The 15,782-nt window shown below is 38.0% G+C and overlaps 1 protein-coding gene across 2 annotated transcripts in view; it reads left to right on the top strand.

Annotated features, from left to right (window-relative positions):
- frem1b (Fras1 related extracellular matrix 1b) overlaps positions 1-15,782 on the top strand; it is a 46,449-nt gene that overhangs the window by 16,096 nt on the left and 14,571 nt on the right. Inside the window, exons 4-22 of one of the 2 annotated variants that reach the window (XM_079592155.1) lie at positions 2,601-2,853; positions 3,079-3,236; positions 6,370-6,528; positions 6,631-6,734; positions 7,931-8,240; positions 8,316-8,410; positions 8,561-8,841; positions 9,413-9,612; positions 9,693-10,016; positions 10,661-10,769; positions 10,844-10,975; positions 12,871-13,215; positions 13,313-13,455; positions 13,543-13,739; positions 13,850-13,940; positions 14,034-14,201; positions 14,467-14,675; positions 14,798-14,891; positions 14,979-15,231. In XM_079592155.1, the coding sequence (XP_079448281.1) occupies positions 8,007-8,240; positions 8,316-8,410; positions 8,561-8,841; positions 9,413-9,612; positions 9,693-10,016; positions 10,661-10,769; positions 10,844-10,975; positions 12,871-13,215; positions 13,313-13,455; positions 13,543-13,739; positions 13,850-13,940; positions 14,034-14,201; positions 14,467-14,675; positions 14,798-14,891; positions 14,979-15,231 (2,875 nt within the window). In that variant the 5' untranslated portion in view covers positions 2,601-2,853; positions 3,079-3,236; positions 6,370-6,528; positions 6,631-6,734; positions 7,931-8,006. Of the gene's footprint in view, positions 1-2,600; positions 2,854-3,078; positions 3,237-6,369; positions 6,529-6,630; positions 6,735-6,976; positions 7,095-7,930; positions 8,241-8,315; positions 8,411-8,560; positions 8,842-9,412; positions 9,613-9,692; positions 10,017-10,660; positions 10,770-10,843; positions 10,976-12,870; positions 13,216-13,312; positions 13,456-13,542; positions 13,740-13,849; positions 13,941-14,033; positions 14,202-14,466; positions 14,676-14,797; positions 14,892-14,978; positions 15,232-15,782 lie in introns of those variants that run through there. The other variant, XM_079592156.1, reaches the window with a different exon arrangement.

Genomic DNA, 15,782 nt, shown 5'->3' with positions numbered 1-15,782 from the left:
AGTTTACTCCAGCCATTCTCTCTAATGCAAAGTTACTGTGCTGCTACTTCAGCGCGCACTAGAGGAGACACGCGGCTACCGTAGCCGCTGGTAAATCTGTGCGTGGCTGTCACATCAGACCTCTATTCAGAACACAACACACGACTTATGCCGCATCTTTCGCCAATTCGACGTATAGTTGAATGCAAATCAACCAAGAAAAACACCCTTTCCAAATGAAGAAGTTAGTGCGCCAGTGATAAAAGAAACAAATAACATTCTCCCTTTTTTATATATGATAAAATTTTATTGTAAAAGTCTATGAAATCTTTTGGGTTTTTTTGTAGCGATGTTTAACTGGAAACTGATTTACACTGACACCTTGTGGTGTGGATGCAGAAGATAATGTTTTAAAGCTAGCTTTTTTTTTTACTGATGTCATTATAGAAATACGATATTCACAGTCAGCCATGGTTCATTTAGTCCATGAGCAAAAGAGTCTAATAATATGGTTAACAAGAAGAGAGATTTATTGAGCTGATCATGTGATCTTATAATGTCAGCCCAAATGAGACGACTTACTCCATGTAGAGTAAAATAAAAACGACTTTTATTAGGCTAATATGATTCTTCAATTGTTTTTCCAAAAGTTTTTTTAATGAGGGGGAAAATTACTCCATGCACCTCAATCAAGATATTTTAGTATCCAAGTGATTTCCGTTTATGTTCAATTGAAATTCTTGTGTGAATTTCTTCAAAGTTAAGCGGTCCCAATCTAGAGCCCTGAGGCATCTCGTGGGCTTTGATATAGAACTACAGTGCCAGCAGTCATCTGCTCATGTCTCACTTTAACATATCCTCTCACCTTCCCAAAACGCCCCTCACCCATACTGATTGGCCTGCATACACTATTCATGAGACCCATAACTGAGAAAACTTAATCTCCCTGTACATTAATTACATTTATCCAAATATGAATGTGTCATGGTCACAGAATGGATGTTGGGGGTTGTTGTTATTATCTGGTGGGGTTAGAGTTCATTTCAAATGGAAGAGGTGGATGCAGGGTGGGTACCCCGTCTTAACCCTCAAGCACTGGATGCACCGTCGACCCGCTTTTTCATTTCATGTGGAAAAACAAACTAATTACGTGGAAATATGATAATGTATTGTGCTGGAGGAGTCGCCTATGACTCTCATTAAGAGTCCATGCAATCCTACTTGTTTCCTTGCTCTAATCCACCTATCTCGCTCACTTGCTCTCTCTCTTCATCCACTCAGCTAACATGCGTTATTTCTCCCAGGGAGTGTTGCCCTTTCACGAGCCATGAACATTAGTGACCAGTCTGGGGCACTTTGCATCAAAGTCAGCCTCATTTACATAATCGTGGGATTACTCCCTTTTTACTGCCAGTGATGGTCAACATCTCCCATGATTCCTCAAGACCACTGCCCCCCACTTCCCAAAATTCTCACACAGCTCTTCTAATACACAGCATGAAGCAGAATCCCTTACCTGATACCTCAGGGAAGACTGTGGGCAGCCCTTCTACAGATTTACTCTTCATTTATCCCTGATCCCTCCATCCTTACATGATGAAATCACTTATGATTCATCAGTGCTCATTACATTTGACAAGTCTTCACTGCAGGAGCTTGTCAATTATCTTCTGGTGGCCTGTAGAGTCACTCTCACACTCTAGGCTTGTCTCGGAGCAACCCTGAGAAGATCCAACAATCCCAAGGTGGATGTTGGCATTCAGAGTGATTAGATTTAGTGATAATAGAACAAGTGGTACAAATCTTACAATTAAAGGTTTCAAAAGGGTTTTTTCACAGCAATGAAATAGAATAACCATCTTTGGTTCCCCAAAGATCCTTTCAGTAAACATTTTCACAGAACAACTTTTTTTCTTAGTGTTCCACTATAAAAAGAAAACTTTTGTGCAATGAAAAGGTTCTATGGATGTTAAAGGGTCTTTATGGAACCATAGATTCCAATAAAGAGACTATATTTTCAAGAATCTAATGTGGTTGTAATGGTAATACTATGGTAATTTAAGATACACCACAACTATAATATTACCATGACACCCTACCGTTCAAAAGCTTGGGGTCAGTAAGATTATTATTTTATTTTTAAACAAGTGATTACTTTTATGCATTAAATTGACAGTAAAGACATTTGGAAAAGATTTCCATTTATAATAGGCTGTTCTTTTGAACTTTCTATTTATCAATGATTTTTTTTTTTTTATCACGATTCCACTAAAAAAATGTAGCCAGCAAACCTGAGATAGAATTGTTTTTTGAGCAGCTAATCGGCATATTAGAATGATTTCTGAAGGATCATGTGACACTAAAGATTGAAGTAATGATGCTGAAAATTCAGCTTTGCCATCATAGGAATAAATTACATTTTAAAATATATTTAAATACAGTAGTCAACACTTGAAGTGGATCAACACCTTTCATCAAAGTTATACATGAATTTGAGTATGCTAAATAATCTTAGGCTTTTCCATAATTTCCCATATAAATAAGATGGTACACTTCATAAACTTGTCAATTGAACTTTTTGGTCTTAATTAAGCACCTCTCAATTTGTTTATTACATCTAGCTCCAACAAGAAATATCTCTGACAAGATCTGTAAGGAAGTGAGGAAAAACACAAGACAGCATTCTCTGTTCACAACTGGCAAAGCTGGTGCAGTGAAATGGCTGCCATTGGGCTTTAGGGTCAGATACCATGCCAGCATCACCAATCCTACTACTGTTGATTAGCTCAACGAATACGGAATATCACCTTACTTGATCCTGTGATCGTGAGGCGTTAAATCAACATCCACATCCTCCCAGTCTCCAGTGATGTTGTAAGTATTACCTGTTAATTAAAAAAGTTCTTCCTGCAGTGCGATGCCAACTTCACACTGTTGGTACTTTATTGATCAAACCTCCCTTTAAACACAATAATCATTGCACATTACTATGCTAGTATGGAATGTTGTCCCATATATGTAATGTAAAAAGACATTCATGTAATTTTCATAATAACAATTACCCAGTCGCCTGTAAACTTTCCTTTTATTTTTTTGCAGCTCACTGGGCTTGCCTTTCCCGAATCAACGGTCAAGAAGCTACATTAACTTGGTTCCTGACAAAAAGTCAAGGCCCAAATATGACAGATGCCCAAGGCCAAGGTGGGCACTCGGCCAGTGCCGCTACTGCGAAAGGGTAGCAGTCAGAACATATCAGAGTGAGTGGACACTTCAAATGGCATCAAAACTAAAGCGTATACAAGTTGCTGGCATCCTCTCAACTTCGTGACAGTGTCAAACATATTCGCAAAGATGAGATTGTAAAATAAAGGCGTTGTTTACGCTGCAATAAATACTGCAGAAAGTTAAACTGTTTTTGAAGGGGTTAATACATAATACATAAGCTATTCAAAGCTTTTTAGTTCCAATGCTAATACGAACTACTGTATAGGGTCCACGTTCTATAACTGGGTTCACATTTAATACAATATTTAGCAGATTTGAAATGCCTTCAGTCACAAAATGTTTCACTTGTTCCATAATCCTATTATATCCCATGATATACTTTTATACATAGTATATTATACTGCATTTTCAGTTTGAATTCCTTTTCAATTTTAGCAATTTTATTAGTTTTTAGATTTATATATATATATATATATATATTTTTTTTTTTTTCAGTTACTTCAACTTAAACTAATTTATTTCAGTTTAATTAATCTAATATTTATATTTTATTTTATTTCAGCTTTATTTCAATTACTGAATTAAAAACATATATCATTTTGCAGATTAAATTTGGACCTACAGTAGTTATTAATGTGGGAAAAAGTCTGCAGAACAGTCTAAATTTAGTATTATTATAGTATTTAATCATATTATAATTTAGCTTGTTTTTTTTTTTTAATTTAGTTAAAGTAATTTTATGTGCGTTTGTCTTTTTAAAATATTTTTATATAGCTTTATTTTAGTTTTAGTTTGAGTGATTTAAGTATTTAACTTAAACATATTTATTTCAGTTAGGTGTCAAGGCAACATTTCTTAAATTTTAATTTAAGTTTTTCATGTTATATTTTATTTTATTTCAGCTTTATTTCAATTACCCAAAATTATGTTTAATAATTTTAGTGGTCACACTTTAGATCAGGGTCCAATTCTCACTATTAACTACAACTTTTGCCTCAATAAACTCCTAATGACTGCTTATTAATAGTTAGTAAGGTACTTGTTAAGTTTACGTATTGAGTAGGATTAAGAAATGTAGAATATGGTCATGCAGAATTAGGCATTAATAGGACCTATAATATGTATGCTAATTAGCAACTAGTTAATAGGGAGAATTGGACCCTAAACTAAAGTGTTACAATCTTAGTTTCAGTTAATATTAACAACACAGATTCCAATTGGACCTAGGCCATTGCAATACAAAAGAGCAGCAGTTATCACTTGAACTTTGTAAAACTCAACATAAGAACACGAAACACCTTGAAAGTCTCAGAGCAAAAAGACAGAGGCTAATTTGAGCCAGCAGCTGGAAACAAGCGGCCGTGTTTTTGTGTCATGGTCTCGTTAAACATGCCTCAACACATTCTTGATTGGATGCAGCTTTGGATTAATTAGAACCGACGTGTCGGCGCCATCAGCTCTGTCTGCGTGCGGCCTCAGATCTGTTACTCAACCGCTCACTGAGTCTGAGAGAGTTAGATATTGAAAATCGCCATGTAATTTTCATTTTAAAATCCTCAAAGGATATTTACCAGTTTTTCCAGCCAAAAAGAGCAAAAATTAGGTTCACTCAAAGGGATCCAGCAAGTGAGGGGTGCCATCATTAAGCAGGAAATGCAGAGCTCAAACTAGGGCAGGACGAGTTGTATTTTCATTGCAGCATGTGTTATAATACTTCAGCTCTCTGGAGACTTTTGATATATGAATGAGAATGTTAGCTCTCCTGCAGTCACTGCTGGATCACTTGAACATCTAAAGAAAACAGGAAAAGTAGGGTAAGAACTGATCTTGGTGAAGGAGATATCTGGGAGAAACTCAATGGACAGCATCCTTTAGCTATTTGCCACTTTCTGCTTGTTTTGACTGGTCTTGGTCTTAGTCTTTGAGCAAAATCTAAATAATTGATGTGTACCCAACCAGTAAATAAAATCAAATTAAATTAAAGTTTATTAAAACGTTTGTACGTAGAGAGTAAGAGAATATATGAACAAAATATTGATCTTAATTGATTTTTTTTTATTCTTGAATTTCTGTACATTTTTACAAATATTTAGTTTTTTTGTTGTTGTATTTATTCTAGAATTATTTCCATATTTACACTACCGTTTATTAAAAAAAAGTTCAGTCAGCAAGATTTTTTTAATGAAACAAATGTAATTTTTGCTTATTGCTATGGTTAAATAAAATAATCAAAGGTCAGCAGCAAAGATATTGGTTAAAAAAGTGAGATTAAATACATAAAATATATATTTGTGTCATTTAACAAATAGGTTTGTGTAATAAGTTTGCATTTCATGGTTTTATTCATTTTGATGAACACTGAATCCGTTTTTGTGCAAGTGAGATGAGTAAAAGCATATTCACATTTAGTCTAAAACTACAATAGGCCTAAGCATCATGTTCACAGAACATGGAGACAAGAAACCTGTCGGTCAATAAACGGGAAAACAAAGTAACTTGCGTTATTTATTTGAAAAAGTAACTCTGATATTTTGTTGTAAATTAATCCAGTAATCCATTACTTTACTAGTTACTTTAAAAGTAATCTAATTGCGCAACTCACATTACATGTAAAGGGTTTTCCCCAACACTGATCATTATAAATATTCCATATTATTTAATTATATTTATTTGTTCACATTTTGTTACGCGTTGCGTAACAGGTCTGCAAGTTTTCTTTTGGAATGACTTCCTAAAAAAACTGAGCGAGAGGCATGGCAACAGAGTTTCTCGCCCCCATGCAGACGCGGCGGGGGGTAGACGAGAGTGACCGGCCCACATTTATCAGTCTGGCCTGAACGGAGTTGCACAGCAGGGAAGAGGCATGCCTTTGTCCCGCAGGTCAGCCTGGGGCAAGAGGAAGGTGTATGTGCGGGTAGACTGTGTTTGTGAATCATGTGAGTCGGATGTTTTACAGTTTGTCAAAACACCTTTGTGTTAAGGTTACTTCTGTTCCCTCAGCCAACAAAACGCTACTTCCATTTCCTTTGACGAAGGCTGCAGGGCCGTAAAACATCAAAGCGGACAGGGTTGCTTTTCAGACATTTGATAAATTGAAAACTTACTAGAAGCTGTTACTAATTTCACTCCCTTTTCATCTAACCGTCTTACTCTTTTTGAGAACAGGAGGGTCTTTCCATCTTCAGGGAATCAGAACATCTGGGTTTGTGAGAAGTAGAAACCTTTGGAACTGGTCTGCACGTTTCCTGTGTGAGGAGATTGAACTTTTCCTCCCCTTTTTCAAGTTTTCCTCCGCTCTGCTGGTTTCTGTTGCTCTGCTTCAAGGTAGGACGTGAGAAGCAAAGGCAAACAGTCATGATTCTTGCATCTTTTGTTCTTCTTTCAGGGTCTGTTTGTGTTTTGGTAATGGCTCTTTGTGGTGTTTAGGGGGGCGGTTGAGGGTAAACCTCTGCTGTTTGTGGAGGGCTGAACTGTTCTCTTAGTCTACACACATTGAAGGAACTGCAGGCCAACTGTGGATTCAGCTGTAGGTATGTTAAGAATGCTTCTGTATTGTCTCTCTCCATCTTCGGTTCTGTGTTTTAGACAGTCGAAACATGGCAAAATAGGACTAAACTCAAATGCAAATCTTGCTATCCTTTTTCTTGCAGGTTTATGGTTCTTAACACAAACAATTGCTTTTTATGAGTTAGCAACTTTCTCTTAAAGCCTTTGATTGTCTTCTCAGAAAGAGGTTCAGGCTGTTGATTATTTGTCTGAACACGTTAGCATCTGTGTGCATGAGTCATGTTTAAACAAGCCGATTTAAAACCTCTAGATGGATTATTGATGCTTGAAGCGAAGTCAAAACATTTACAAACCATTTTGAGAGAGCATGTTTGCACCATGAGGTAAGATTGTTAACAACACATGGTGATGAGTTCTGCCCTTGCTTTAGCCCATTTTAAGTTTTTATTGAGTAATGAAATGTTGGATGTGGCTAAATTTGATTAACCATTTTGTTGCCACATAGTTTTAGTATTAGACACCATGTAATCTAAAACTTTACAATTTTGAGGCTTTTAGATGTGTGTTAGCTTTGAGTTAGCTATTTTAGTATTATTTATATACTATAGTGTTCATTAATATTTTGAATTTACTTTTCTTTTTCATTTTAGTTTTGGTAATTTTGCTATGTGCTTTTGTCATTTTTATTAGTTTTTTATTTAAATCTTTAATTTATATTTCCATTTAGCTTTATTAAGTTCAGTAGTTTAAAACGTAAGCTTTTTTTATTTCAGTTAGTTGTCAAGTTTACGTTTTACATCTAATATTTATATTTTTATTGTTATAGTTACATTTTAAATAGTTAAGTTTTAGTTAACAATAACAGCTGCTTTACGCTACCTAATGCTAGTGTTCTCCTACACTGCTAAAATCCTATTGTTAATGAGTATTTTATTTATTTTACGTTTTATATATATCTAATGAAAAAGTCTTTCTTTTCTAAGACTAAAAATGCTGATGACTTATCTTGTACTTGTGGGTGTGTACACATTTTTGTCCAATCAAATGCTTTATTGAATGAAAATGTTCCTCTCCCTATGTCAGGCTTCTCTTAAACAATAGTTTAATAAGTAGTCCACTTTGTAGTCTATCATTGTTCTGAAATATGAATGAATATATGAATTGTTCTATTTAATTCTTATTTGTTAGTTTATTTTCCTCATTCTTTATTTTCATGTAGCACACTATTGGAAATGAGAGCAAGACGGCTGACCTGAAGAAGATAATCTTGGATATCAAGCAACTGACCAAAAGAAATGGGGGTGTTCATTCTTGCTTTGACATTGCTCACCTTGAGTCATCTGTGGTCACATGTCCATGCTTCAAATCTGGTTCGGTTAAACGCCGGTCTTCGGGTAGCCAGAGGCCAGTCTGTGTTTGTCACGGCTGGTGAACTTCAGTTCCACACAGATGGGATATCTGAGGCCTGTAAGGTAGAAGTGGTGCTTACCGAGCCCGTGACGCAAAGAGTGGGGAAGCTGACTCCTCAGGTAACAAAACAAATCCAGATTCAGCACATTGAGCTATTAAATATAAAACAGGAAAATAATTGTATTGTTTTCCAGGTTTTTGACTGCCAGTTTTTACCTGACGAGGTGAAGTATGTTCACAATGGCAGTCCTCTTCTTGAGGAGGACACTGTCATGCTGAGAGTCTACAGGTGAAACATTGTGTGGGCCTTATTCTCGTCCAACATCAACATGTTACGGCTGTTACTTCAATAAGGGCTTTTGAGAGCTGCAAAAAAAATTATTTCCAAGGCCTAATGTAATTTCCATACCAAAGTGCTTTTTTCTATGCCTGTGTTCAGGTTTACAGAAACCCAGACTTTTGTTGAGACTGTGCTACTACAGATACATGTGCTGGAACCTCAGAGGAGCCTCACAGAGCTTGGAAATGTTCCTTTGGTGGTTCCTGAGTTCTACGGCCTTTCCAATGCCATCAATAGCAGTGTCCTTACCTTTAAAACCCAGCCTGATGTGATCTGCACAGTACGTCTTCTCAGCTCTGAGATCAACGTCCCAGTGCTTGGTCAACTGGTCGTTGAGGATCCTGAAACAATCATAGCCACTGAGGCTGGACCAAGAAAAGGTATTACATGTTTTTACATAATAATAAAAAACAAAAAAAACGTGCACGAGCACTCGGCTGTAAACGTATTGGTTGCAATCTGAAACATCACTGCTAGATGCCGCTGAAAACTCCACATAGCCCCTTTAAAAGAAAATATTTTTTTAATTCTATTTTAAAATTGTTTGTAAAAATGTACAAACTCCCCAAAAACTGAAAATGTCTTAAAAAAAATTATCATTTAATAAATCATGTTTTTTTTTTTTTAAATACTTTGTACCATTAAAAAAATATTTTTTATTTATTTATTTAAATAATGACTAAAATGTTTACAAAAGTGTCATGTGGTGTGACACCCTAAAACGTAATTTTGATGAATTAATAATTAATTATATTTGTAAAGAATATATATTTAAATGTTTTTTGAAACTAATGATTAAAATGTTAATAATGGTTATACCACATGACACTTTTAGAATTTTTTTTTTCTTAAAAGTGCATTAAACTTTTCTTTTTTTTAACCACATGAAACCAAAATGAATACAAAGAGTACATTTCTAAGAATTTCTCATCTGTATTCAAACTTTTCAAGGACGTCACACTGGAATTGCGTGCCCTGGAAATAAAGCCTGTGACCACAACACAAGGGAAGTTGAGTTCTTGAAGATGGACTGCACCGAGTTCCTCACTTCAGGTCTGAAGTACCAGCACCACAGTCCTCCATCACCTGAGATTGATTACATCCCAATCAGGGTGGAGTTTAGGGACCAGACATCCCGAGCCGTGTTGGAGGTAGAATGGCATCAGAATCAGGTTTGTATTAAAACATAACGCAGGCCTCTGAATCTTCTCCTTCCCTTCTTCTCTCTTAGACCGAGAGTATCTGGATACCGGTATTGATCCAGGGGGCCATGGAGAACCAACCCCCCCATGCTGCCTTCATGTCTACGTTCATCCTGGAGGTGGATCAGTTCATCCTCACCCCCATGACCACTGCTGCCCTGGATGCCAAAGATGACGAGACCTCTCAGGCCCAGCTCATCTTCAACGTGACCAAACCTCCAGCGGAGGGGTATATAACTCATTTGGACGATCACACTAAAATTGCATCCTCCTTTTCGTGGCAAGACCTGAATGAGATGAAAATCGCTTATCAGCCCCCAAACAGCAGTCATTCAGCCAGGAGGAACTATGAGGTCAGTAAGAGCTGATAAATGTATAAATGTAAAAGGAAAGTTTGAAAGGCAAATTTAAGGGGGGTTTTTTCCTGTCAAATCATGAGATAAAAAAAATTACTAATAGTCTAGCTGAGGGGGTTTTACGCTTCTTAATGCCACAGGCCCCTGAATAGGATGACCCACTTGCGAGGGACTTCAATCCTAAAATTTAAAGGCAGCTATAAAAATTATTATTTTTTGTTATTACAAATATATTATTTCTATAAAGACCCCTTTGTCAGTGTTGTTATTGTTAACTAAAACTATCAAAAATATTTTTTTGTTCATTGAAATTAAAATAAAATATAAATATTAGAGGAAAAACTTGTTCAACAATTTAATATGTTGCCTTGGCAGCTAACTAAAATAAAGTTGAAGTACTAAAATGTAAAAAAAAAAATCAGAGCTAAATAGAAATGAAAAAATTGTCTGTAAAATATTTAATTTACAATGTCTTGTTGACAATGTATTTTGTTGTTGTGGTAGTTTGCATCTTATCTGTCAAAATAATTAAATAATTCATATTTAATATTACTTCTAACCAGTGTTCTCAGAACGAAAACGAAATGTCAAATTTGACTGTTATATTTTATTTTTGTTTTTTTACTTAATTTGTTGTCTAGGTTGAGTTTCAGGCCATCGATGGCTCATTTGTGCCGAGTCTTCCGATCCTGATGCACATCTCTATCCGCACTGCAGAGACCAACTCCCCTCGAGTCTCGTGGAATATGGGTACTCAAGCACATTTGCTCAAATAAATCATCTTCTAAATGAGAGAATGAGGCTAAACATCTTTATCCTTACAGGATTGGATTTGTTGGAAGGTCAATCCAGACCAATCACATGGGAGCACCTACAGGTTGTTGATAACGACAACATCGATGCCGTCACCCTGATAGCTATGGATGGCCCTCTTAATGGACACTTAAGTGTTAGAGGTAAAGGAATCTGTCACCTCTCTGAAAGTATAAACAAATCCAAATGCAATTCCCAAGACCTTTGTCTCACTGATTTGTCATAGTAAGTGTATACCCACTCTTTTATTCCTTCTCCATCCATGTGGTAACCATTCATCATGTGGGCATCATTCAAGAAACATATGTCTGGGTGGCCTGCATGGGTTTGCTAATCAGGTGTAAAATGCTTCGGCGACACTTTGCCAGGGGCCGCAGACGAAAGATGTCTTTAGAGCCGTAGCGGCTGTCCTTCCACTCCAGCAGACTTTTGTTTGCACAGACCCTGAACGAAGCAGATTGTAAAGACTTATGGCATTTCATGCCAGATGTCCAACACAAGGTCATTTCTCTTCCATCAGACCATTATCTTAGCAAGCTTTGAGAACTGGTGACAATCATGTGTCAATCTGAAAAGCTTTATTCATGGGAATGTTCTAGAGTTTCAAAAGCACTGAATGAAGGGATAGTTCACCCAAAAAGGTATTTTGAACTCAATTTTTCCATACAATGAAAGTCAATGGGGTATAAACAACATTTCGATTATATGGACAAAAAAAAAATTCATAAACCTCTTCTTTTGTGTTCCACAGAAGAAAAAAGAGAGGCATGCAGGTTTGAAATGACATGACGTGAGTAATTGATTTTTGGGTGAACTATTTCTCTAAATCTTTGGTATGTTGGAAAGAACATGCCATATTGCGATTCCATGTATTGAATGGGATGTTTTGCTGCATGCGTTCTCCCATGAAAGCTGCGGTAGATTGTTTTTGTGTTTCCTGGTTTGGAGGATTTCCAGGCCCATGGCCCCGTTCCCTGTGTCATTCCCTGACAGAAGACCACCTGATCAGCAGAAGCCTCCAGCCTACTTAAACAACAGCTCCCGCTTTAAGCCAAACCCTTCATTTAATTGGTGTTTACGTTTTTAGGGTTGATGTGTCACTTTGTGATCCCTCTGGCTGAGAATAGAAGCGTCCCATAACGTTGGCTTCAAATCCGCTTCAAATCCACTCCAAAAGCACCTCATTTTACTACAAGAAGTTCTGATCCAGAATGGACCGGTCTCTCTTGAGAACCTAAATGCGGATTGGGAATTGCTCACGTAGACCTCGAACTCAGGGACTCCGACCCTTGGGAAAGTCCTCCGTCAGCCTTCGGCCAAATGGAAAGCTGCCGCCCAATGTCCTCTTGCGTCAGGTATCTATATGGAGACTGTTTTTTTGGGCCTGATGCCCACAGCCACCTTTGGGCCCAATTACTTACTTGTTTCTCCATTGGACTTGTGGCCGTTTCCCCCTGATAAAGTTACTAATTAGGTTTGCTGTGCAACCAGTCATCATTCAATCTGTCTGGTGACCTTGCCCTTCTGTCTCCCTGGCAAGCAAGAGAAACTCAGCTTCACGGTGGGCAGCAGCCATTGCCTGGGAAGGACGCCATCTTTCTTTTTATTTTTTCGCAATTGGAAGAAGCCAGAGCCAACATTTGTGCCTTCAGGCGAAAAACAAAACTTTCACAATTGCATCGAGCCAAATGAATGAAATTGCAAATGATAGCATGGGTTTAAAAACTATTTTAGATTATATTGACTACTTGTCAACATTATTGTCCACCCCAACAACTATTTGTGTCCATAAAATGAAACAAAAACATGATTCATCCCCATTTAGTTTAATTTTATGGAACAAAATGTCTTTCGAAACATCCTTTGTGTTTTACAGAAGAAATAATGTCAAACAGCTTTGGAACGACCTGAGTAAATGATGCTGAGTTGTAATTTTTGGGTGAACTATACCTTTAAGTTGACCTGGAATTAAATTTATCAAACATTCCCATGGGCCCAAACCATATTTCGTAACCAGTCCTTTCTTATTCATCCAAAGGTGGAAAAGGCTTCATGTTTAAGGTCAAGGATCTCAGAGAAGGCGTTGTGGTCTATCATCATTCGGACAGCGACACCACAAGGGATTACGTCGTCTTCCGAATCACAGATGGCCGCCACAGCATCAGACACAAATTCCCCATCTATGTTCTTCCGAAAGACGACACCCCTCCTTTTTTAATCAATAATGTGGCCTTTGAGGTCCAAGAAGGTGGCACGGTTAGGGTGGAGGAGTACATGCTGATGGCCTCAGACTTGGACTCCAGCGACGACTACATTCAGTATCAGCTGATTACTTTTCCCAGAGCGGGACAGCTGGTAAAGAAGTCTTCTCCACATGAACCAGGTCACTTGGATTTAATGCAATGGGTTTAATGGGTTATATTTCAGTAAGTTTCAACTTATCTGACGTGACTTACATTAGATGATGTCACATCAACCAGGTGTCCCAGTGAAGAGCTTCCTGCAGAGGGACCTTTTTCAAGGTCTAATCTACTACAAGCACTCAGGGGAGGAAGTGTTTGAGGATTCGTTTGATTTCATCCTGTCAGATGTCCACCAGCCTCCGAATCTATCGGACAGACATGTAACTTGGTATCTGTTTTCTTATTGAATTCCATTTCAGTGTGAATATTTATAACTGGAATGTTTGCTTTGTACATCTTCAAATTAGACTGTGGTGATCCACGTGTTTCCAGTGAAGGACCAGTTGCCTGAGGAAGTTTCCGGAACGGTTCGCTCCATCACGGTGAAGGAAACTGAAGTAGTTTACATTACTCAGAGCCAACTGCACTTCAGAGATACAGAGCATTCGGATACTGACCTTATGTATGTTATCACTCATCCCTGCTTTAGACTGGGAAACACCAGGTATGCTTATGCATTTCCTCCCTATGACAGTGATAATGTATATATATTATATAATATTAAGAATATGGGTCCTTTCTTTCTGTTCATTTGACTTCTGTTGTAAATCGCAGGTTATCAGATGCAGGCAGGCTGTTTTATACTGACACCACAAACTCCATGAAAAAAGATGCAATGGTTCCAGTGCTTAAGTCCTTTACCCAGGTCTGAAACATGCACACAATTTAGTTCCCTAAATGTTCCATACTATTGTAATGCATGTGTTCAGTAAGATGTTATCACTGTTGTCTTCTGCAGCATGCAGTGAACCACCACAAAGTGGCTTACATGCCTCCTATAGAGGATATTGGCCCTGAGCCTCTTTTCGTGCAGTTTGTGTTTTCTGTGAGTGACCAGCAGGGCGGCGCTCTCACAGGACTTGTCTTCAATATCACAGTCACACCTGTTGACAACCAGGCCCCAGAAGTGAGTTGCTCACTCCTCATTTTATTAAGGGAAGCGTTTGGGAAACCCAACAGTTGAGAACCACTGTATTAGAGTATAATGTTAAATCTCGGTGAGTATATTTGTAGTAGATATAGATTTAATATTTCACACTTCATTGAAGGGTACAGTATATCTACAATCCAAGTCTAAAAGTCAATATTTATTCCACAACAAGCTTCATGTAATCAGTTTTTCAAATATAAATCTAAATAATTGTATAAATCTCCCAAACCTTCATTCATAGATGTTCACTAACTTGCTGAGGGTCGAGGAAGGTGGTGGTAGTTTCTTGATGGAGGAGCACCTGTTGGTGCAGGATGTGGACAGTCCAGAAGATCAGCTCAGGGTACATGTGAAGACTCAACCTCAACATGGGAGACTGGAGCTGCAGGGCACGACACTGCTAGAAGGAGACAGCTACAGACTGCAGGACCTCAAAGCATTGAGGGTCAGGTATAAGTTGAAAAAATGCAACTAGAAATGACATTTGTAAGGTTAAAAAGTCATGTCCTAAGAATTGATGGGGGGGATTTTATGATCTGTTGAATATCACAATACTCTCTCTATGGAGATAGATACATTCATGATGACTCTGAGACCCTGCAGGATAGCATTGGTCTTACTATCACAGATGGAATCAACTCTGCACATGGAAAGCTTTTAGTTCAGGTAATTTTCTTGATGTTTGACACATTTTATTGTACTTGCATTGTGTTTCCATGCAGCATTCCTTTATTAAAATGCATATTTTATTAGATCATGCCCGTGAACGACGAGCCCCCACAGTTAGACTCCAACTTGAGGGCTGAACTGTCCTGCAAAGAGGGGGGTCAGGTCCAAATTACGGTTGAGTACCTCTCTGCTACAGATGTTGACAGCGAGGACACTCGGCTAACATACATGCTTGCCAGAACACCTGCACGTGGGGCGCTACAGCGAAATGGGGTCACCGTGGACAAGTTCTCCCAGCTGGATGTGCTCAATGGACTCATCTTCTACCTGCACACAGGTTATAACCAAGCCAGGAGGCTAGTTAGTGATACTTAGGTGTCACCTACTGTAGGCCTGTTTCACACATCGTGCAGGTGTGCTGCGCATAGTCTTATAAATAAAAAATATAATGAAAATGCACAATAAATTAGTTTATGAAGATGGTCTTTTGTGATACAGACTTTTATGTCATATTAAAAAATGTAGCGAAATATTCACCCATTGTTTGATAAGTGCTGATAAGCCCAGTTATTTAAATATTTCTTCTTCTTTTTTTTGACGGAGGAGGCGGGAACCCGCAAACGTTCACCGACTTTAATAAAATAAATAAACAAAAACAAAAACGAAAGTAAAGACGGCAGCCCCTCACAGTCGACTGCCGCCACACATAATAAAACAACATCAGGTAAAATAGTCCAGGCCTGGCCTCTCTCGTCCTTCACTGTCGTTGCTGCTCCTTTTATCATTCCGCTCCTCCGTGAGAGATACGAGATTGGTGCGCCGCGCAGGTGTCGCTCATCAACAAGCACGCCACCGGCCTCGCGTCGCTCTTTCACGGCCCTCTGCCTT

Source organism: Phoxinus phoxinus, assembly GCF_949152265.1.
Source record: "Phoxinus phoxinus genome assembly, chromosome: 20".
NCBI lineage: Eukaryota > Metazoa > Chordata > Actinopteri > Cypriniformes > Leuciscidae > Phoxinus > Phoxinus phoxinus.
The sequence above is the reverse complement of the archived record's forward strand: the minus strand, read 5'-3'. Positions and strand labels throughout refer to the sequence as shown.